The 24087-nt window shown below is 33.6% G+C and overlaps 1 protein-coding gene across 1 annotated transcript; it reads left to right on the top strand.

Annotated features, from left to right (window-relative positions):
* The first annotated feature begins 400 nt into the window (after nt 1–400).
* LOC113765223 (transcription factor bHLH153-like) lies at nt 401–6202 on the top strand. Its single transcript, XM_027309319.1, has 6 exons — nt 401–884; nt 2982–3104; nt 3489–3554; nt 3836–3901; nt 5227–5274; nt 5646–6202. Exons 2-6 carry the CDS (start codon nt 3003–3005, stop codon nt 5772–5774), a joined length of 411 nt encoding a protein of 136 aa, XP_027165120.1. The 5' UTR covers nt 401–884; nt 2982–3002; the 3' UTR covers nt 5775–6202.
* The last annotated feature ends 17885 nt before the right edge of the window (nt 6203–24087 follow it).

Here is a 24087-nt window from a genome sequence, read left to right as displayed (position 1 = left end):
TAACAAAATAGTAAGAACTTTAAGTTACGTTACTTTTTTTTTTCCATTAACTTTTCTAGTCAAAAGCAAAAAGTGAAATCATCCAAAACATCCTCAAAAGCCAATGAATAATCTTGAAAATCATATTCTAACTATTATACATAAAAACCTTAATAAAAAATTAGACTTTTGACAAAAAGAATCCAAATAAAAAAGAAATAAAATGTAAAGCCAAGCCAGCCTTAGTCCTTGGCCCTTACATAGTTACATCACTTCTTGTCATTTTCAACCACAGTTTAAAAGAAAGACTAGGTGGTGACCTCAGCTAACCACTCCCATTTTGAGTGGTTGTATATTAGCTGTCAAATAATATATAGTATTTTTCTTTTTCTATGTTTTTCCCAATCAATTTCATTTTTTTCCCCTCTCTTCCATTAAATCACCTTGCATAATTTCTCCTCTATAAAACCCCCTTTCAAACTCCACTTCTTCTCCTTCCCTCCTTCCTCCCTTCATTCCTTTCTAGTGTTCTTCCATGCTTTTAAGCTTATTTTTGTTCTGCTGACTGCTGCAAACAGAAGAGTTTTCTTTGACAAGAAAGTAAAAAGAAGATCCCTTTTTCCTTTCTTTCTTTGTTTCTCTCTCTCTTTTTTGGTTGTTTCTTTACTGCCAGTGTCAGCTTGATAGCTTGTTTTTGTTACTACTAGCACAAATCCCGAAGACCCTTTAATCCAAGAAAAGCAGTGAAATACGTTTTCTAGAAAAAAGGGGAAAGAAAAAGAGGTGGATAAAGATTGCTCTGTTTCTAGCCTTTGATTTTAGTGAAGTTCTGAAGTGGGTTCGGAAGAAATTCCAGTAAAGCTGAGGCTTTTGATCGCCACTGTAATGCAGAGTTTGATGTCAAGGTAACTTCTTTAAACTAAAATCCCAGAATTTCTGTTTGTGGTGACTTTTTGCTTGATGATTTTATTGATTTTTTAAGTTGGATGAAATTTTGATTGAAATACTGAGAGATGGAAAGTTTATGCTGTGTTTAGGCTTTGATTTAAGTGAATTTCTGAAGTGGGTTTTGAAGAATTTCCAGAAAAGTTGAGGTTTTTGAGACCAATTGTAAATTTGTAATGCAGAGTTTGCTATCGAGGTAGCCTTTTTCTTTAGATGGGATTTTGATTTACTTTTATGTTTTGGAAGAGTTTTTTATTTTTTATTTGATGGTTTTGCTATATTGTTTTTTGGTTATTTGTGAACTTTAAGATGTTTTTGAGTCAGCGCTGTTATTTAATGTATGTATGAATGCATAGATTAAGAAGTTATCTGTTGGTATTAAGTGATTACTATGAGAGGGTATTTATTAAAGGCATAAAGAAGATTGCACACGGAAATGGTTGCATTTATGCAGTCATAAGAGTTAAAGAATACTGAATTTGGGCCCACAAAAGTTTATTTGTTTGTTTTAGTTCAGTTGTCCTTGATCACATTAAATAAAGGAACTAAACAGATTACGGAGTCATTATAGACTCGGCTAGAAGAAGATCGTATAGTACACTACTAGTATCATCTAGATAATATATTTTTGTTTAGTTGATTAGCCAAAAAATTTGAACAAATTATGGTTCTAATCGACCAAAAGCAGAGAAAGGTTCTTGATTGAGAAAAGGAATAGGAACCATTTTGGTGGTTTGGCGTTTTCTGATTAAGAATTTTATACTGCATCCCTACCGGAGAATCTAATATATGGTGTGTTTTCAGTTGTTCATGGTTCAGAAGCAATCTTTTGAATTATGTGAACTGAAGAAAATTATTAGTATTTTATTGGGCTTTCTTGGAGTTAATTGTCTACTCATGTAAAATATTAGTAGTAGTAATTAATTGAGGGAGGTTTTGTCTGCTTGCGAGCCTACATTGGTATGTAATCTTCTTGTATTTACTTGATAAAATACGTTTTAGGTGTGCAACTTTTGTTTTCTGTAGATCAGCACGGTTGTTTGACCAAACTAAGTACATGCTTGCTTTGATTTAATAATCTAATGGTTATTTATAGTGATGATGCTTGCTGGTTCCTGTTTTGCATATAGTAAAATATGATTGTAGAATTGTCATGAGGTTGCATGGTGACTCTTTGCTTGTCCATATTGTACGACTCTATCTACCTAGAATGTTCCTTAAAATAATTGAGCCATAAGTCAATTTGTCAACACGTTTTCTTATGGCAGATAAGTTCTACAATCAATTAATGTTTGCAACCTGTATACTTGACAGTTTTGAGCACACAGCGGAATCTAATTGCACATTTTCTTTCCAGTTCCCACTCTACTCTCTCCTCTTTGCCTATCAAATGAGGAAAGTAAAGACGAAAGCATAAACATGGCAAATGAGCAGGGAGGGAATAATTAGATGAGAATCATATGATTAGATTGGACTTAACGTGTTATTTTGACATTTCTTTTTTATTATTTAAGCAAAATCTGCATAAGGCACCTTTGGATGAGGAAAGTTGTTCTTAGATTTAATCCTTGTGTTTTCAGACTTTGATGTAGGCCTCTTTGAAAGCTCTGAGTTATCTTTGAATTTATGGGGGATCTAATTATTGATTTGCTCTGGGAATCAGTTGATTGTATTGCTTATGTTATTTCACTCTGCTTTGGGGTTATCTGACCAAAACTTGCAGAAGGTACATAATTTAGTAATGTATTGGCTTCCTGAGTTGTGGAGGCAATAGCACTATAATTGATTATCAAGGTGCCTTATATGTATTTTAGTAGTTTCTGCTTGGGACTTGTTTCACATAGGATGGGAAGAAATGGAACTTGTGGACAGGACAGTCTCAATGATACTAAATTTGGTTTTGAGTTTTATTCAACAGTCTAGAGTTGGGAAAGTTTCTTATGGGCTTAGAATTTGCCTTTGTAGTTACATAGTGGGACTTGTTTTGGTCAGATACATGTATGTATTCCTTTTCATTTTAACTTTCCCTGCTAATATTCTTTGCCTTTTGTGATTAGGGAGCAAAATCTGAAGGAGTAATGATGATGGAACACAAAAGATGCCCCGTCTCCTTGGATCAAAGCAGTCTTGCATCTTTGACACCAAAGCGACATAAGGCTGATATTTCTGTTCTTTCCAAGGTTCATCTTTCATCTGCCTTCCTCTTCTATGTATAAGTTGTAAACACTGCATACATGTGTGCATGTGCTCGTACACGGGAAAAGCATGCATAGTTTAACTTGTTTCTCTATTTTGAACTAGTAGTTAGTTTCATAGAGAAGATGACTAGCACAGGTGAGGAACCATACTTGTAGTCAGTCTAGAAATTACTGAGCACTTCTAGATAATATGTGGTCTTATTAGGTTGTTGAAGTTGATTGGAGTTGATCTTATAGTCTGAATACATTTACCTTGTCCTTGTAGGTAACTTGCCCATTGAATGGAAATTTCAAGTTCTAGTTGAATTGCTTGTTTAAAATGTTCTCAGATGCCCACTCTAATTTATGCTTTCTTTGATGGGCTAGGAAAAGAAAGAGAAGGTGGGTGAAAAGATTACTGCACTTCAACAGCTGGTCTCACCTTACGGGAAGGTGTGCTTTGACAACAGTATATTTAATAGGACATGATTATTTACCATCAGAACATTTATGTTATGTATCATATGTTTGGTGAAAAATTTCCGTGGCTAAATTTTCATTTCTTGCCATTGATAAAATCTTAAAATGGACACTGAAAGTGGATAGAACTGAAGTCAAAGAAGTTCAAACATATATTTTATCTTGGAGAAGACATTATTGGATTTTATTTTACCTTGCATAAGTTCTGTTAAAAGATCTCAAAATTTATATAGCCTATTTTTCTTACCCTGCAGACTGATACAGCGTCTGTCCTTCTAGATGCAATGGATTACATCAGATTTCTCCAAGAACAAGTTAAGGTTGGTCTTTACCTTATTTTTCAATTACTCATCTGAACATTCTACTTTTCTTAATCTGTGGACTAATTTGTTGCATCAGCTTTGCCTGTGTGTGGTTTATGCATCTGTCACGGGCAGGATATGAGTAATCATCCATTTGTATTCGAAATCTTTTTAAGTATCATTGCACTTTCATTTTTTTGTAAGTGGATTATACTGCTGGATGATGTTATTTAGCAGGCATGGTAAGTGAGATTTTCTCTAAGCTGGTTTCATACTGATCTTGAGTATCTTCATATGAGAATCAGGATTGAAAGTAAATGCTAAAATCTACTTGTATGCCAACACAGTTTTGTTGGGTGTATTCTGGTTACATTATGAATTCAATCTTACCTTTCCTGCCTTTAATCATTGTGGTGTTCATTAAGTATACTGGTGGTTGAAATTAATAATTCACTTATGCAGGTTGATAAGAATTGGATTTGTAGGATGGGTAGTGCCAAGTTAATGCTATGATTATGCATTAGTTGTTTATCACACACAGTCATAACTAATTGTCTGCTGAATCTACGGATAACAATATAAGACAACCAAAATTTTAAACATCCAATTTTGTAGTGGAAAGCATAGAGTTGTCCTGTTCCTGATTTAAGTCATGCATGGGGTTGCTCAATGTATTTCCTAGCATTTTGAGTACTTGTTCAGCTCTTAGCATTAGAGTAAAGGAAGGAGCTACAATTGATAATATCCATGTGCAGCTGATGAAGGAACAATGTGTCACCCCCCCCCCCCCTTCTCTACATATCATGCCCTCCAAATATTATTCTCCATTTTTACTGGATAGGAAACACGTGTCTTCGGCTCGTCTGAATGATAGATCCCTAAAAGATAATCTGAACTTCTCCCGCTAAATTTCTTTTTGGTAGGATGTTTGTTAACTGCAGGTTTCTATCATAGAATCTTTTGAATATGCCAGTAATGTCCCTGTAGTTCAGTTCCTATTTCTCAGTATGTTATACATCCAGCCTGCATGTCTTGCATACAAGTCGTAGTCAACATACATTGGTTATGTGTATCCTATTTCCTATATGCTAAGTAATTTTACTTGCCTTGAAGAGTTAATGTTAGATAGTTACAGATAACCAAGTATGTATTTGAGTTCCGAGATATTTAGGTACTTTTATTTGCCATCAAGATGTGGTAGATAACCGCAGATGACCGACTTCTGTTTGTTTTTTGCATAGATACTTATGTTGTATTGGACGACTGAGTGATAAATTCCAATTTGACTGGATTATTTTTTGAAGATTCTGACCTAAAGCCTTTGCTGCTTGTGTTGATTTCAGGTTTTGAGTTCACCTTATCTTTGTAATACACCAACAACTACAGCACAGGTGAGCAAAAATAGCTAGACATTCTAGTTTCCTTGTCAAGCTCAGTTGATTTTCGGGTATTATCCTGTCAGGGCATATGATTTTGCTGTAGAGTCTTGCATATTATTTAATCGCATTATAGCATGTGTAATCAATGGTGAATGCTGAATTTTGACGAGTATATGTTGCATGTAAAGCTGCAAATCTACATAACTACAGCAAAATCCATCGTTTTGTTACATTACACAATGGTGAACTGCAAGGATGCCGTTCTCATTGGATTTTCTTGTTATGTTGTCCTATCTTCTTAGCTTAGGTCTTATAAAGTTTGCTTCTTTGGCATAATGTTTCCATTAAAGACTAATACCTTCCTTGACTTGTTCATTTTCAAGGAACAAGAGCCGTATAGCTTAAGAAGCAGGGGATTGTGTCTTGTACCGATTTCATGTACGGTTGGGGTTGCCAGCAGTAATGGTGCAGATATTTGGGCCCCCATCAAGACAGCTTCCCAGAAATTCTAGGAGCAGGATCACAGGGAAGAATCATTCCTACCCTTTTAATCAAGATTTAAAGTAGGTGGTGGTTTAGAAGGTTATCCTCTTGAGGCAGCTCACAATTTTGTTATGCAGACAGAAGATATGGTAATTTCCTGGCAAGCAATCTCTTGATTAACTTCTGCTTGTTTCAAGTATCTGATGGAGAACCTCCTGATCCAGTCTGCTAGACGATCTAGGTTGAAGCCATAGGCTTGCGATATTATGCATGTATTCAGAAATAACAAATGTGTAAAATAATGTAAGCATAGTTCAAAAATGAACTGAAAATGAAAGTAATGGATGAAAAAGGCGATTATTTTCACAATCGCAGACGATCCAGAAGTACCTGACAAATCTCTGTAATTGCAGCAGAGAAAGGCCCTTATATTCAAAGGCAGTATTTGTTACTTTTTCTTGGTGCATTCATCGCATTAAAGGTTTTATTGAAGTGTGGTCGATCATCTTATGTTCAATAGGTTCTCTTCCCTTTGATGTTCGTTTGATTCATTTGATTCAAATCATTTGCTGATGGATACTATTTTAAATCAACTGTCACAAAGCAGTAACTGTCTCAGGAACTAGCAATGTTTAGCCAATTTAATTATGACTGCCAACTATAAGATTGCTTACTTGTTTAGGCTTAATCTAAGAACTTCTAGACCATGTGGTATATTTTCTAGTCATATGCTGTAATGATATCAGAAAAGTGATGGTTGGTGGTGTATCATCATACAAGAAAACACATCATGTTGTATAGACAGCATGGTTTACAAAGGGATCAATAGACTGAACTTAAAAGGGTACTTGCCGGCTTGGAAGAGAAATGGAAAAAGCAATTTTCAAAAACCAAAACTAGTCGAAGATCGGTCTAAGCAAGTTAATGGACAATTGCTATAATCACATATCTAATAGGATTAGTTCATATGTTTTAGGTATAATTCAAGATGAGGATCTTTGGATTCGTTAGTGTTCAAGATACCAATTGTATAGATCCATCGAGTATTTGTTTGTAATTGTACAACTTTGATATTTTATAAAATCACCTATCGTTTCGAAAAAAAAAAGATTAATGGACAATTGCAAATATGTGTATATATAATTTCAGATGGTAGACGATGGAGTATATATAATAGTCATAAGGGTTTTCTTGTATCGTCATATATCACTTATCATTACCTTTTTTTACGTTATCATACATCATAATATTCATGTAGTTATCTTGAAACAAGAACAATTTTTGATATGTTTATTGTTGTAATGGATCTATCCTTATCCACCCTTTGTCTGATGGTGATTCCAGCAATTGTGATGTTCCCATCTCTTTAAGGATTTTATTTTTTTTATACAAGTAGTTACAATCTTTTTTTTTTTTTTGTCGCAACGATAGAATTCTTATAATCTAATTTAGCCTAATATAGGTCAATTTCTCCAAAAATAATATTCAGTAACCTATAATAATTTCTGAGAATTATTAACAGTGCAGTAGGGTTTAGAGTTAAAGGAGCTAGTTATTAGTTGAATATGATTATTCTAAGGCAAAATCATTTATAGCAAGGGCATAAGCACAAAAATTTACAAACTGCTAAGGTAAATTAGAGTGAAGGATTTACCTATTGTTGGCAAAAGTCTTTGATTCAGAAATGTTAGGCATAAAAAGCCATTGCAAGAAGCCAAATCTAGAATTAGAGCTAGCCCTAACCCTATAGTCTTTCTTTTTTTTTTTTTTTGCTTTAAATTGGGAAGTTAATTAAATGAAAACGAGTCACAGTACTGTGGAGACATTGTATCATTAAAAAGAGTGGGTCATGAAGTGAAATTAGCTATTAAGAAATGGCTAGACCAAATCCCTATAGTCTTTTTTTTTTTCTTTTGGGAGGGCTAAATCCACACCTTATATGTATATTAGAAATTAATGTCCTTAGTTTGGATACATTAAACCAAAACTTTTTGTTGCATTTAAATTATTTTTCTACATAATTAAAGCAAGAATAATAATATCTTTTCTAAAGAAACGAAATTATATACCCTATTCTTTATGTTAGTTTTATAGAGAAATTTCTTTCTTGTTTATATCATTCCAATATTTATGTTTCTTTGAAGTTGCTTTAAAATAATTTTTTCATCTTTTCTTTGATGAGCCTACTATCTTTATTTTGTTGAACTATTTTTAATACTAATTTACACTTAATCAAATGAGAGATATTTATATGAAAAGGTTATTACGATTGCATGTTCCATCTTGGAAACTATTGAGACTTTTTATTTTAGAAACTTGAAATGCGTAGACATTACTATTTACATGCTCAATTGTAATTGAAAAATCTCAATTTATATAAATTAAAAATTAATATTCTTAAGCACTTGTAAAATGTTTGAAACTGAAACCATGTACTTGGTGTACTAAATATCACGTACTCCTTTCAACATAATTAACTGAAATCATGGATGAGTATCAATAGAAACTACAAATTGCAAAATTTCATAAAAAATATTAAAGGAAAAGAAAGAGAAAGGGACAATAAAAAGAAGGATGAATTAAGAGAGGATAACCATAAACCTAAATAATCTTTCTAGAAGATTTTTGGTGAAGTTATATTGACGGAGCACCTTTTTTCTTTAGGCAAAGTAGCATTTTATTGATCTGAGAAAACTTTACAAAAGGTACCTATCCTTGAGTGTATACAACCACAATGAAACAAATCAATAGAATCAGCTCAAAGTACATCCATGATCAATTCCCTACTCCAATATCAACTCCAGGTTTTCTTCAGTCCGAGGACCTTGAGGCCAAGAATAACAAATCATCTGCAGCACCTTCACTATAGCTTCACCCTCTATACAACATGCACATTTTTTTGAATCTTATGCCAGATAGAATGTCAAAAATCACATTTGAAGAAGACGTGATCAGTGGATTCAGGACACATTGTCGCGACACGTTCTGCAGTCCCCCATCTACACAGCCTATACTTTGTCATCAGCTTCCCTTGAATTGCCATCCACAGGATGAAAGTAAACTTAGGAGTAGACCCTTTGCCCCAGACACGTTTATGCTATTCCACCTTTAGTCCAGAAGAAAAAAGTTTCTTCATTGCAGACTTCACAGAAAAGTCACTCGTAGTGAGCCTAACCAAATAACATGATCTTCCCTGTACAAATGCTTTAAGAGAGGAGTTGCATCTCTGAAATCCGAAACTTAAAGAGTTACACCTCCTACCCTGTGGCCAACTCCAGTTATCATTTTCAATGAAATCAACAACCTTAGATTTAGTGGATTGCCCCAAAAACTTGAGAAGAGAGACAGAGCACTTGTGGTGGTAGCCATGGTTCGCCATCGCGGGTAGTGGTCGCATTGCGGTGTCGGTTGTTCTACATCCGTCGCAGCATATCGGTTGAATATCGGGTGATATGCACATTATAGCACATGAAAGTTTTCAAAAATTTGGAAAAAATTTTCTAAAATTAGAAAATACCAAAAAGACACAATTTAAAAAATATCCAAGTCGACTCCGAGTTGATTCGGATATATCTGTCGATATCATGTATACGGATTCGAAACGGCCAACATTAGCCGAGTTAGAGCGAGTCGTCGTAGATATGATAATGTCCGCGATTATGAAATCAGTATCGTACGGTTTTCTCCGTTCCGGATACGACTCGGCCGATACGTATCGGTATCGGCGAATATTGCGAACCATAGTGGTAGCCAGACGGGTGCCACGAGTCAAACCAGAAGGAAGTAGCAGCCCGATTATCAATAGAAACTGCAATTAGAGGCTGTGCTATAACTTCAGATCGCCAAACCACAGAAAAGATGCCATCATACTATCAATCTTATGAATAACTGCTTTAGGGAGGATAAACACATTAAACCAGTAGAGATAGATGCCACTCAGTACACACTGGATCAATATTGACCGAGCACCTTGCAACTTAATATCTCTTCATTTATAAGGTTAAATTTACCTTTAAACCAAAAAACTTTTTTTCCATTCGCAATTTTCATTCTCTTAACAAAAGATTTCTTCAAGCCAATCTATGTATGCATGGTGAAGACAGCAATACTATCTTGTTTGGATTGCAACTTTTATTCAAATTTTTTTTTAATATTTTTCGTGAATAAATTTTCTAATAATTTTTTAACTTATATATATCAAATCATTATAATATATTTTTCTAAAAAATTTCAAAAAACAGTAATCCAAATGGGATCGCATGGTTTACATAAACCACAATTCGGTTTACATTGGATATCAAAACTACAAACATAGGGAAAAAAAAAGGGTAAAACGCCAAATAATAAAATAACCACGTACACGTGAAACTTCAGCTATATATATATATATATATATATATATATATATATATATAAAACTTTCTACTTCTGCACACAAATATTTAAAACAAAACCAAAAAACACAAATTTGCACACCAACTTGTCACAACTTCTTGCACGGCCTCGATCCCAAGTAATCACCTTTCAACTGCCGGATTTCCCACACAAATTAGCCATGCAGATGTACGTCCACATTTGCGTCCGCAGCTGCGTTGGCCTGTGAGTCATTATCTGCGTCTGCAGTTGAGTCGGCTTGCGAGGCCACTTCTGCACTCTCATCTCCGTCCACACCTACGTGGGTATCTGCGCTCGCATCTGCGTCCACATCTGCATCCACTCTTATGTTGGGATCTGCCTTCAAATCCTGCACATCTGTGGTGTCATCTATCCCGGGTGCGGCAATTTCTAAGTTCAGATCTGCGCCCACAACTTCGTCCGCAGTACTCCGGACTTCTTCCCATGTTGCTTCCATGTTGGGCAACGATAAAGCTGCATATTATACACATTTATTAGTAATTGACAAGCAAAAATGTTGAAGCACCTATTGCAACTTGCAAGGGGTGATTTTAATTAAATTGAAGAATGGCAAGAGAGAGCGTTGATACCTATGGCAAGGACGAGTAGAAGCACCACGAACACTGATGTTTTTCTTCAGACTTTGGCTTCTGAATTTAGCGACTTTCCATTCAACAAATGGTATATAGTTTGGTGGCAATGTTTCGGGAACGTCTCAACTGGAAGGGCAAGAATCATGTGACCATGCGCTAATTGGCTCTTGCAAGTCAACTCAAATCTCTTGTCAGATAATGAAGAAATACATTTAGCATTTTCTAATTCTACAACTGATTAAATAAATTCCACGAGGGTCATGACCTAAATTGTGCTCGAGAAACGACTCAGAAATTGTAACCAAGACATGATACTAGTCTCGGTATATGAGGTATAGGCAAAATTAGCCTAACAGACAAATGTATCATATAAAATTTCAATAAATCTTGTGTGTACTAACATTACATGTACTATTATGATTAGATGAAAGATACATATGTAAAATTTAAAATTTAAATATAAATTTAGGTTCATTGTCATACATCTAATTAATTTAATAGTACATACATTATTAGTGTATAGAAAATTAATCTATAAAATTTCGTCCAAAAAGTTTGACTAAAATGATATTGGGAATAGCCTACAAACGATGATCATGATCACCTTCTTTCATAACCTACAAATGTTGGAGTTAAATAAGAAAAAAAACCCGACTAATGTTTGTTGACCTTTAGTTTCAGTTTCAGATTGCACTTTAGTCTCTAACATTTACTGTTCCGTCAGTTCAAAAAAAAAAAGAAAAACCTACTAATGTTTGTTGACCTTTAGTTTCAGTTTTACATTGCACTTTAGTCTCTAATATTTATTGTTCTGTCACTTTACCCCTTCCAGTACCACACATTCATGCTACCTAAAAGTAAATTATACTTTTAACTTTAATATCCATCTCTAAGTGTGTGTCAATTAACTCCTTTTAATCATTAGTCAACATAATCATGCTATCAAAGCAAAGGCAATGACAAAGATACCCCTACCAGTATTGTGGTTTTGCTTTCTTGTATAATTGTGTTGTGAAAACAATCTAAAAGACAAACATGTCACTATACTTTTGTTATTAATTTTTTGCTGCTTTCCTTTTTCCGTGCCTTGGTTCAAGTGAGAGCATATAACTTCCAAAGGAGCAAAACACACACACACACATACATGAACCAACTATTCCTAGAGTTGTTGGCCACCAAAAGAGGTTTAAAACTCTATTTAGGTGTAGATTAAGAGATCAAATCCCTTGACCTGCATTTTAATATTCAGGCTTTCTTGAAAATTTCGTCAGCAGATACGTAGACACTCGTCTGAACCGGTGGTGATTCACTAGGTTTTCCTTGACTTAAAGGTGAGTGGTTTACTAGGTTCCCCTTGATCTCTTTAAATCCCTAGGTTTCCCTTGATCTCTTTAAATCCCCCTCCCTCTAGTAACGTACCCGTCTGGACCAGTGGTGGTTTACTACTCTTTAAATCCTCCCTCCTTTTAGTATAGAGTAGGAGTAGCTGTAGTATAAAATTTATCGTGTCGACAAAAAAAGAAAAATACACCCCTTGTGACGTGTGCCAAGTTAATTCATTTTAAATAAGAGAGACCCGTAGTATCCATCCATCTTCCCCTTTTCTTTTTTGCCTTTGTTTTAACTTCACAAATACACACTAAATTCGAAGTTTACATTGATTGAACGAGCCCGCACAGTAATTTATGAAAAGGGATAGTTTCAGAAACCTCCCTTAAGGTTTTTAATAATTTTATTGAGCTCCCCCAAGGTTTTAGAAATTATACTTACCTCTCTTTCCTATTTAAAATGACAATAGTAGGCTTAAAATTTTAATAAAACTCTCTTGTTGGGCGGGCATGCTTATACAAAAAATCGGTTTTTATAACTGTTTAATCTTTTCTTTTCTCTTCTTATTTCTCCTTTTTATATTTTTGTAGTAAAACAATAGAACTATTAATATTGACCGTAACCTCTATCGTTACTAGATGTTGGACTTCTGACATTTTTTTTCCTTAACAACTTTGAATGTGACAAATTTTTTTTTGTCAATCTTGTTTGTTTGGATTTTTTTGGGTATCAAAAATATCAATAACTCAAAAAGAAATTGACCAAAACTAGTACCAAACTATGATATTTCTACTAATCTAAAAATCCACAAACTCTAAAAGAATTATGATGATACTTTCTTCTTCAACTTAAAAGCAATATATATCCACTATAAAGTACCATGAAAAGTATCATATCATAATAATAAAAACTATTATTGTTACTTATCAAATAATAAATGAGTATTAGAAACTTGACACTCTTCACTTACAATATTTGTGTTAGACACTTGACACTCTTCCTTTACATATATGTTAAATTATTTTATAATGGTTTGGGATAAGTAACCCAAAATTTATAAACTAAGGGCATTTGAGGCTTTTCATTTAAATTATTGACCAAGTCTAAGGTTTGATTGCCAAAAGTGTCAATTCAAGGGAAGTAGGTGTAATTTTTGAAACCTCAAGGGATCTCATTAAAATTGTCATAAATCTCAAGGGAGGTTTCTGAAATTATCCCTTATGAAAATTATATACTATTTATTTCACTATGTTGCTTGAGTTTCAAAAGAATTGAAGAATGTATCGATTGGTAACAGAATATTAGGGTTGGAGTATATTTATCTTTTTTTATAATTTTGACCGCAGTGCTGTCCTTAAAGAAATGAAACTTGCTTTACTAGTGCTGATTTTATTCTTCCATTCCCAATCACTGTTGACTTCAAGCCCTTGTTTAATATTTATTAGATTTTGTAGTTATCTCTGACCTGTTGCCTATGTGATAAACAGTAATGTGTTATTTCATTACTGAAATTGATTTTAATTTGAAATCGTAAACAATTGGACATTGTTGAATTCATAATTGAAATTGGTTCGTATGTTCAAAAACTCAAAATGTCAAATTTTACCAATCTCATTCGTATTTATCACACGCCGCCCTTCAATACCCCTATCCTTTCATAGTTTTGGTTTGGCTTCTGAGGTCTCTTTTGTTTACATAGCTTAAACGAACTTTCGTTTTCCGATGGTTCATCAATGATTTTTACGGCCTTTAAACTTTTCATGAAGACTGCATCTCTTTCTCCGTATGGACTAACATGTCGAGTACTTTTCTTCCGGCTTATTAGTAGTAATCAGTAAATACCAAGGTTTGTAAAATCGGGATCCTACGTAGGATCGATTTTAGTTTCACAGGATCGGATCGTAGGATCGGATCGTAGAATCGTAAGATCCTACCAAAAGCTCTTAATTGCAATTAAAGGTTGCAATTCTTTGATAAATTACAAATATACCACAAATATTTTCATTTATTTGCAAAATGGAGCTTCGTATTTCACAAATTTACAAAAAATTGTAGGATCGTACGATCCTACGATCCTACGATCCTATACGATCCTGAACGATCCTGAACGATCCTACACGATCCTGCTACGATTCTATGCGATCCTGCAAAAAATTAATATGATTTGCGACTCTGCATACGATCCGGATCGATTTTGGTTATCCGGATCGTAGGATCGTACGATCCTACGATCCGGATCGCGATTTTGACAACTATGGTAAATACGTTAGGTCTACAAATGATAGCCCACCATAGGCAACTTGGATATAAAATAAGGGTTTACTACTTTTCTCAAAATAGTCTTTTGTTTAATTAGCAAAAACTGGTTATTGGTTCTGACTGTTCATCAATAGATGTTATGGCCTTTATAAATTTGATTAGGTGGGCATCTCTATCTTGGCGGGAACTAAATTATGTATTCTCTCCTCTATTTCATTATCATATATATATATAATAAAGTTGTATTCTCATACTTATCCCTTCATATTTTCTCTTTCCTACGTGGCTTAACGAGACGGCAAGTAGTTTCCTACATGGCTTGCTTCTTTTTTGTTTGGATATATATCAATTCTTATTTCCTATAAAAATTCTTAATATTATATGATTCTTATTTCCTACCCAAAAAAGAAACTGGAAAGCAATGCGATATAAATAAAAGAGACATAAATCTCCTCTATTAGATATATAGGAATAAATGATAATATATTTTTTTATAGTGTCCTATTCTTTTTTTTTATCAGCTTCATCATAGATTCTTTTTATTTTAAGATAATCTACCCATATATAGAACAACATACAAACAATCTAGACATGGAAATTAAAGAAAGTTAGCCCGAGAAAGTTTTTACAAGACTCACAGTCCCCATGCATAATTGATGTACAAAGAGAAATGACACTTCATCTGATTGAAAAATTCTAGAAAAGTCCATAAAGAAAATGGAGTATCATCAACCAAAGAAATAAAATCCCATTATCATAGATTAAATTAGATATACTTTACATGTGTTAACTATTTGAAAAATCCAAAATAAAAAGTGATAGTTCTACTCAGGCCCCAAAATCTGGACGAATATAACTCCTGTCCTGTTCATAAGACAATAATTAGGAACGCCCATCCAGGGTTTTTATTTATTCCCAATTCTTTATACTAACTGTTGAGAGGACTGGTGATCTATTATGGATTGGGTAACATTTATTTGAAAAGCTCTGGAGATTTTACTTTATCCAGTGTCCCATCTACATCTTGAGTTTTGATGTTCTTTACCTGTAGATTGGCTTAGTCTACATATAAATCATGACCTAGTTCTGATACTCTCCTTATTGATCATTAATCATACGTCTTCATGATATACCTAATAACACGAACATATCTTTTTTGGTTAGTGCAAAAGTATGTTGTAGTGATAAAATACAAAATTGTATAAAAAAAATCATGATGTCTAAAGTCTAGTGATCACAAGTGTAATAGCAGTTAAGAACAACCAAATAATAGAATAGTGAGACTTCCATCATGATGTTCTCCTTTGAGTCACGTTCACCAAATTTTTTCTCTAACAAGTATTTATATGTATGTCAAAGTGTCTCTACACAAATGAATTGGTATTTATCATTCTTGAAATTAATTATGGGTCTGTCTGATGGACACCCGCTAAAATGTACTTCAGACATTAGATTTTTAGAAAATAAGATTAATTAGAAAAAGTATATAAATATAAGAGAGAATAGTAATTGTTAGTGTGCGTATATATATAAGATAAATTAGGTGAAATTTAGGTGTGTTAATGAGTATCCAATGGATACTCATTTGAAAAACGCATTAATTAGATATGACATGTTCAGTCTAGTAGTAATGTCAATCCTCAATTAATAATCCACAATTAATAACATTGATAGTTTTAACTCTTGAGAGAGTTTTTATTACTTGTCGTCCAAACAATTAAGTGCAAAAATGATAGTAACGATCCACATCCAACTAAAAACAATTACTTACCAGTTAAATACCCCCTGCATCAGCACATTAATTATCTGACTCAGGGAATGTACCATAACGCAGATCCCCCAATCACAGGCTGATCTCATCGAAAGATAAGACAACAGCAAAAACATGATATAGATATAAAACCACTTAAAAAGGTTATTTATGGCACCTGTACGTATGCAGGCGCAGGGAAAAGTACCGTCGAATCCAGGGCTGACTGTTTGTATGTGCTTGTACTGGAATTTCCTAAGATCCTCTAAACGATTTGCTCGGCCCCGTGTAGTAGGTGCTGCAGTCTTGTCGCATGAAAAAACAAAGTACATTGAACCTTAATTGCTGGAACTCTTGCTTATTAGTCGATTAAGCCTTTCCACTTCTGTGTTGTTGTAGCAATGTCTCCCTCTACTTAAATAGGAGCTCTTTTGGAAATAGGTTTTCCAACGAGTAGCACTAGTGACATGGAATTTAAGAAACGAGAAGAGGTAATGGAAGATTTGAATCTAGTATTTCTAATTCCTGAACTTCAATCGAGTGGCACTAGTTAGTGTACATAATATAGATTGAACTTACGATTTGAATTTCAAACTATGCTCATTTTACTTCCCTCTTCCAAAATACTAACACTTGAAGGTGAATCATAACAATGAAGCTAAAACTTTGATGCGAAAGCAATTTTTCGATAAAATACTAATTTTACCCTTCTCCTGTCAAATGAAATATCACCACAATTTGTACTTGATGAGGGTAGTTTTGTAACTTTCATGAAGATTGAGGTGACATTAAAATTTGAAAGGTGAATAATATTAACAGACCACATATGAAAACTCATCCTTAGGAGGGTGCTCGCTGCCACTTGGTAGCGGTTGGACAAATTCTTTTTTATTTCCTTATTGTTAGATAAACTGTACACTTTAACTAGCTTCGTCACTTTTTGATATTGAATATTGGAATTTACTCCCTAAGGAATATATTCGGCTTCCAACATCTTATTGTTTTTGCTCTATAAATAGTCAGTCCTACGTTGTTATTTCATCGCCAATTCAATATACCAATAATTAGCTTTGATGTAAGTTCTATTCAACCCTTATCATCTGAAACCATATGTCCCAAACCCAGGTTGCTCTTCCCTTCTCGGACTTCCCGGAAGACATCTGGGGTGACAGTTTTAGTTCATATACTCTGGACAAGCAGGTTATGTAGAGGTGGCAATTTGTCCCAAGTCTCAATAGGTTACCCATGCCCAAAAGGACTTTGGGTGGGATGGGTATTGTAATTTGATACTGGGTTTAAAATGGGATGCATCCCAATTGTACCCATTATTTGATGGGAAATACTTGGGTACCCATTGACCCCAAATATCTTCGCAAAAAATTTCATTTATCCAAAAATTCATCTCTAATTTTTTTTTTTCCAAAAATCTGATTTTTTTTTCACTTCCATTTTCTTTCTTTTCCTTTCTTCACTTTTCTACAAAAGAAAACCAATTAAGTAAAAATGATTTCATTTAAACAACTTAAAAAATATAAAGATAAGAATAAAAATAAAATGAATTGATAAAATTTTGGTGTCTACAAGAATCAATGCTTTGCTAACAACAGTTGGCGCCCTTTATGTTGATTTTATGCTAATTGTTGAACTATCTACATAGATTTCTATATGCAACCCTATTATCAATTTTTAATTAGCTTCTTCGTTTCTGTGCTAGCTTTATTCAGTATTTAATGTGAATTTCTTTTGTATCAAATTTTGAAAATTTTAAGAATGTTAGTAAGAATGAATTTGGTGCTAAAAAATCTTGTTTCTAGTCCTTGTGTCAGACAACATTATGGTTAAGGTTGGAATATGGCTGTATATCTATCTTTTCCTTTATTTGTTAATTCAATTTTTGGTTTAATCCAGGGAGAAGATATGTTCATTCTTACCAAAATGTTATGTCTTTTTAAAGTAACTGTTGATCGTTTTAGAGTGTAAATGAATTCAGAAAAATTAAATTCACAATAAAATCAAAAGAAATTTAACAAATAAAAATATTAAAGTTATATAAAAAATAAAAAAGAATTAAAGGAAAAAAATATAGAAAATAGATTTGGGTATTGGGCAGGATCAATCTAAGCCCATCCCAAAGTGATCCCGCCCAAGTTAGTTCCAAAGCACATATGGGTAAGGTTAAACCCAAACCCATATGATTCAGTTCCATTTCGATAGGTTCAAATTTTGCACTTTATGTTCACTTAAAATCACTTTAAATTATCAAAAGCATCTAATATATTCTCACTTCACTCCGATTGGTGATTGAATCATTAAAACCTATAAAACATGAAAAGTTTTAACCACTCAGTTTCATAAAATTGTAATTTTTCTCACTTAAACCATAAAATACAAATTTAATAGTAGATATAGGTTAATATCAATTAAAACATATTCTTAAAACACATTCTTGAGGTTCTTGAAGTTGTAGACTCGAATCACTCGAATCTTGGAACACATTGGTACGTTCGCATTAGAAACATACCAATTGCCCACTACTAAAACATACCAAAAATAAGTAATAAAACATACTAAAGTATGCAAATTAAACACTTATCAATTACGAAGGTTGAGAGAAGGTATAATACCGATTGCCCACTACCAAATACAGATGGCGACATTTGTGTTGTAGTATTTACTAGAAAAGGAATGATTAACCATCATTACTTTGGTGATGAATAATTGATACTAATACATCAAGGTACTCGTAATAGCCAATATATTTGAAAGCTTATGTCTGCAAAAACTGTTTTAATGGCATCATATTTTTTTTCAAACGTTAATGTCAGCAAACAGTCTACACTCCACTGTGGACCATGGTCCATGCAAAAGTTTGCTGTTATTCACAGAAAGAATTAACCCGAGGGGAATAACAATTAATCTGTTTGGATCTACTAGTTTTTCAAAAACTATATAAAAATTTTTAAAAAGAACTCTAAAAGATATTCTAAAAAGTAGTCTAAATTTTTTTTTAATATTTGAAAGAATATCCCAAAATATATTTTAAAAACTCTACTATTCTTAAATATTTCAAAATATTTTCTAAAAATATCCCAAAATATACTTTAAAAACTCTGCTACAGTAAAATTTTTCAAAAATACTCCCAAAAATAGCTAATCCAACACGTGATTTTGTGGAATATTCTTGATGTAAATGAGTTTTAGCATAGAAGTCCATTTACTCATTCAAAATTGAGTAGCAATTTCCGGCTAGGATTGTTTTCCATATCCCTAAAATTGAAAATTACAGTATGACATCTTGCTTGATTTCTTTAATGTTAATCATCTTTTTGTATCCTCGTCAATATCCACTCTCTAGTTTTTAGACACTTGGGTGGTCATCTAAATTCTCATGCAATTGAACGTAACACTTTTATTTTATCTTCATGTTTGTAACTAGATACTTGAGCTAACTTGGCCAGTCGCTTGAGGATACAAATTTTTTTTGGCTCGAATTTGTTTCTTTTGATTTTTACATTTGTGATTTAAATTTGCAAGAGTTATTTATCTGTTTATTGGTTTACATTTGTGATTTAATTTGCTATATCAGATGTATGATATGTACGCGAAAGAGACTGAAATAATGAAGGAAGAGGTAAGAAGCATGCTAACGGCTACACATTGCACCATCACCGAGAAGTTGAAATTGATAGACAAATTGGAACGACTCGGCATCTCGTATCATTTTGAAGAAGAGATTGAACACCAACTGGAGGAAATTTTCAAACTAAATACCAATTATGAAGAAGAATATCTGCATTTGCTGCAGTCCATTTTCGCCTGTTGAGGCAACACCATTTCAATATCTCTTGCGGTGCATAACTAGTTTCTTTTGAATCTCATCGAATTATTGGTATAAGAGATATCATGTTAATAAACCTTAATACCAAATGTTTTTTTTTTCTTGTTTGAGGAATTTCAAATGAATTGCTACATGCCAAATACAGGCAGATTTGACAAATTCGTGGATGCTAATGGTAAATTCAAGGAAACACTAAGCAGTGACATAAAGGGATTGCTAAGAATTCCTGAGTACCAATTTCCAGAAATACGAAAAACTGGAAGTGACTGACTAGTTTAACTTTCCACCAAAAAAAAAATTATAAAAAGCTTGTGCAAAAATCTTTTGGATATTTTTAATTAGTGCAAATGTCTTGTGCTATCTGGTTTTAGGTGGGATGCAAGTGAAATGAATGGACTCGCCGATAACTTGAGAACTTTTTACATTGCTCTTTTGGATGTTAGTGACGGCCTTGATAAAGAGTTAAGTAGTCAAAGGGATAATTTCACCCATCCCTACCTTCCCCTCTAATCTTTGGACTTGTATTCCATTGTCTATGCAAAGGCTATAAAAAAATATATGGCTTTTATTTAAAAAATAAAAAATAAATAAATAAAAAAGCAGGTGGATTTTACAAAGGGATAATTTCAGAAACATCCTTTAAGGTTTCTAATAATTTCATTACCCTCCCCAGGTTTCGAAAATATCTCCCCTATTAGTAATTTGAGACACAATGCTTACATCACTAATGGCTGGATAACTCTACTATCCTTACAACATAGGATATTTTACACACATTTTTGGAGAGAAACAATTAAAATGTTTGCTAATTAAATTAACCACAATTTAGAATTTGAAAAAACAACTAAGTTGCTATATAAAAAGAAAACCCCCAATACTAGGTGCACTTTTTCTATTAATGTACTAGAATCATATGTGATGTACCTGATAAATAGAAGGATTCAAATATGAAAATAATTAATCTGTTTACAAATTAAAGTAACCGTAATTTGATTATGTTAAAAAACTTAATTTGACATTAGAAAACGGCTTCAATACTAGGCTAGCTTTCTTTAAATGGTGTACTTGACAATTAAAAGGAATTGGATATGAGAAAACTTCAATTCTATTGTTTCTTCTTATTATTATGGATCTGTGGTGAAAACAAGAATCCTAAGGTAAGAAAAAAATTTTGTTTTATTAAATTTGAAATTTGTTACTTTTTGGATGTAAATGATGAGATTTGTTTTTGTTAATGGCCCCATAAGTGAAAAAATAAGTTAGATTGAATAATTAAAGTAACTATTATTATAGGTGAGGGGCACTTCTACAATAAAATGCTCTTCTCACACCTAAAATCTTTTTTTTTTTCATTTTTGCCATTTATGAATTAGGGTAGATTGTTACAAGGATATAGATTTCATGGGAGGTTAGTGATACTTTCAACATCTTGGGAGATGGCATTGAAAATGTCAGAAACCTGAGGGAAGGTTTTTGAAATTATCCCTTTTACAGAAAGGGAATTTGTTGATAAAACTTAGGTTAAAAAAACCAAACTGTGATTGGGTTCTCGTCTAGAAAAGGGTTTAAGAATGCAGTAATGATGTAGGGGCCTGGAAACCTGGTAGAAGTCTCCATTTAGAACGGACGCCTTAAGAACACTGACAATGAAAAGAGCTTGAACCTTTTATTTTTCCACAAGTTGAATTAACTTTTTAATTCACGAAGAAAAATAAATAACCAATTAATCCTAATTGGATAATTCGTCAAAATACTGCTGCATCTTATCTCAGTGGACATTTATCAGGCAATTTCACTCTTGCCATAAGAGACCAACTTTACTTAAAAAAAGAGATAAGTAAACCAATTATAGACACTTGAAAAATGATCATCAAATAAACTAAAGCGATATATGTTGTAGAACAAAAACCGAAAGAAAGTGTAAATTGATATGCAAATAGAAAATACATTGGCAACTAAGCCCACAATTATCAGATCAAATTAATGAAAATTTCCACCTATCTGTCTGCCATAAGATCAACAATGCAAATCCCAAAAAAAAAAAAAAAAAAAAAATCAAGTGAACCAATTCTTTTAAAAGTAAATCTTACATACACTATCATGGTTGGGTGCATGATACATGAGTAAAATTTGAATTTGAATTTTAAATTCAAATAAGTTGTCATGTGTTCAATAGTAATGGTGTATACACTGTCAATGTATAAAAGATTAATCCTTCTTATAATGAACAATATATAAAAATGATCATCAGCCAATACAAGCTTCAAAGGTAAAAGATAAAAAGTGATTCACCATGCAAATTCAGAGTATTTCTCTGAACAGAAGAACTCTTATTCCATAATTGCATCATTACACTTGATCAGTACTAGTAGCTAGCGCAAAGATTTTGCATTTGGCCCTAGTCAAACTAGCATAAAGTATAACCACTAGTACAAGAAAACTGCTGATCAATCAACTTCTACCTTCAAATTCTACGAAAAGATTATGAATATTCAGATCCTCGAAGGAATCAAAAAGGAAAAAAAATGATAACAGCTTCCTACTAATATTACAGAATATATAACTGTCTGATGGAAACAAGAACTGAAATCTAACTTCTTGTAAGACTACTCTCTGGAGCTATTTCGACTCTGAATCTCTGATATATTGCTTCGATCAATCCAAGAACTGATTTACTCAGTAGTAATCATGCATGTTTGGCTACTAATGCACCAATCTTCATCCCACTTTGACTGATTGAAGTCTGGCGCTTCGTCGACGATTATTTAGTCTAGCGCTGCGTCGAGCGGAGCCTTTATATTCTTCATCATCCTCATAGCGTTTATATTTCTTTGATGATCCTGCAGGTTTACATGTTGAACGACGGTGTGAAGGATCTTCTTCAGATTCATCTTCTGAACTCGATGAATCTGTACCATCCAAATAACTTTTCTCCTTGCCATCTTGGCCTCTTTTCACATTCTTAAGACCAGTAGTGCTTCTTGTGCGAACACCAACTCCTCTCTCGTTCCCACTCTTAAGAGGTCCAGAGGATTTCCCTTTTCCATCCATTGCGGACCTGCTCCTTGGTCGTTTCTTAAGAGGTAATTTTGAAGGGGAACGCACTTGGCCGACATTTGCGGTTGATGGATTTCCTTCGTCCGGCGGATGGGCAAGTCCCTCCCATTGCTGACCTGCCGGCGGTTGAACGGGCAGATTCTGATCATCATTTTCAGCTCCTTGTGTTGTTGACTTGGAATCTCTTCGTCTACAGAAAAACATCCAACCAATTGAAGATAGAAGCAGTCAATTACAAGATCTCTGAAAGAACCAACTGCCAGTGAAATTGAGAAGACATATACTAGCATGCAGGAATAAAAAAAAAATTACCCAGATGACTTAATTCGTTTCATCTTGGAAGTTGGAATCACAAACCAAGAATTTGATTAACCAGAAAATAGTACTCCAGCAGTTCTTGATTGAAGACGAGTATAGAAGCTTCTGATCAAGTAAATGCAATGAAGAATGCAAAAAAGAATGGTTCTTGGAAAGATGTGATCGAGAAATTAATAGGAGGAGGAGAACAGGATTTCTTCCTCTGTTTTTAGGGATCAGAGAGTGTTGTTATAATCTGGGTTTATTTTGCACGCAGAAATCAACAGGAGCAGCAGTGTCAATTTTTTGGCTGAAGGAACATCTGATTAGTATTTGATCGACTGAAGGGATGAAGAAAGTAGAAAGATTGATTATTAATGGAGAGAGATGATCAAGAAATGAGTAGGTGAAGAACAGGGGTGATCAAGAAATGGTTATGCAATCTGGGTTGGAAATGATTAATTTTTAACTGCAGCTTCTGAGCTCTTCTCAAATGAAATATGAAAGAAGATGAATGCAGAACATAGATGGGGAATGTGCATGAATGAAAGTGTAAAAATGGAATGGGATTTTTGAACTCGTTTCAGGAGGGAATTCTATATCAGGAGAAGAGCGGAGGACAACCGCCTAAAGGGACCGTAAATTGACAGTTATATGAACGTCCCAAAATCACTTTTGGGCCTTCAAAGAGTGTTTCCGAGATATATAGCAACATTGGGGCTCGGAAGTTTGTAGACCTCACGGACACTTTGGGTCCGTTTAGTTAGTACAATTTGTAAAATAAAATTTTACAAATTATCTTGTTTGCATCATAAACATAATTA

Source organism: Coffea eugenioides, chromosome 3 (genome assembly GCF_003713205.1).
Source record: "Coffea eugenioides isolate CCC68of chromosome 3, Ceug_1.0, whole genome shotgun sequence".
In the NCBI taxonomy this organism is placed as follows: Eukaryota; Viridiplantae; Streptophyta; class Magnoliopsida; order Gentianales; family Rubiaceae; genus Coffea; species Coffea eugenioides.
The sequence above is the reverse complement of the archived record's forward strand: the minus strand, read 5'-3'. Positions and strand labels throughout refer to the sequence as shown.

Bases quoted from the DNA above. Each gene is read 5' to 3' on its own strand.
- LOC113765223 (XM_027309319.1), top strand. From the start codon at position 3,003: ATGATGATGGAACACAAAAGATGCCCCGTCTCCTTGGATCAAAGCAGT. The intron at 3,105-3,488 runs GTTCATCTTTCA...TTGATGGGCTAG, and splicing joins ATATTTCTGTTCTTTCCAAG to GAAAAGAAAGAGAAGGTGGG. The intron at 3,555-3,835 runs GTGTGCTTTGAC...CTTACCCTGCAG, and splicing joins TGGTCTCACCTTACGGGAAG to ACTGATACAGCGTCTGTCCT.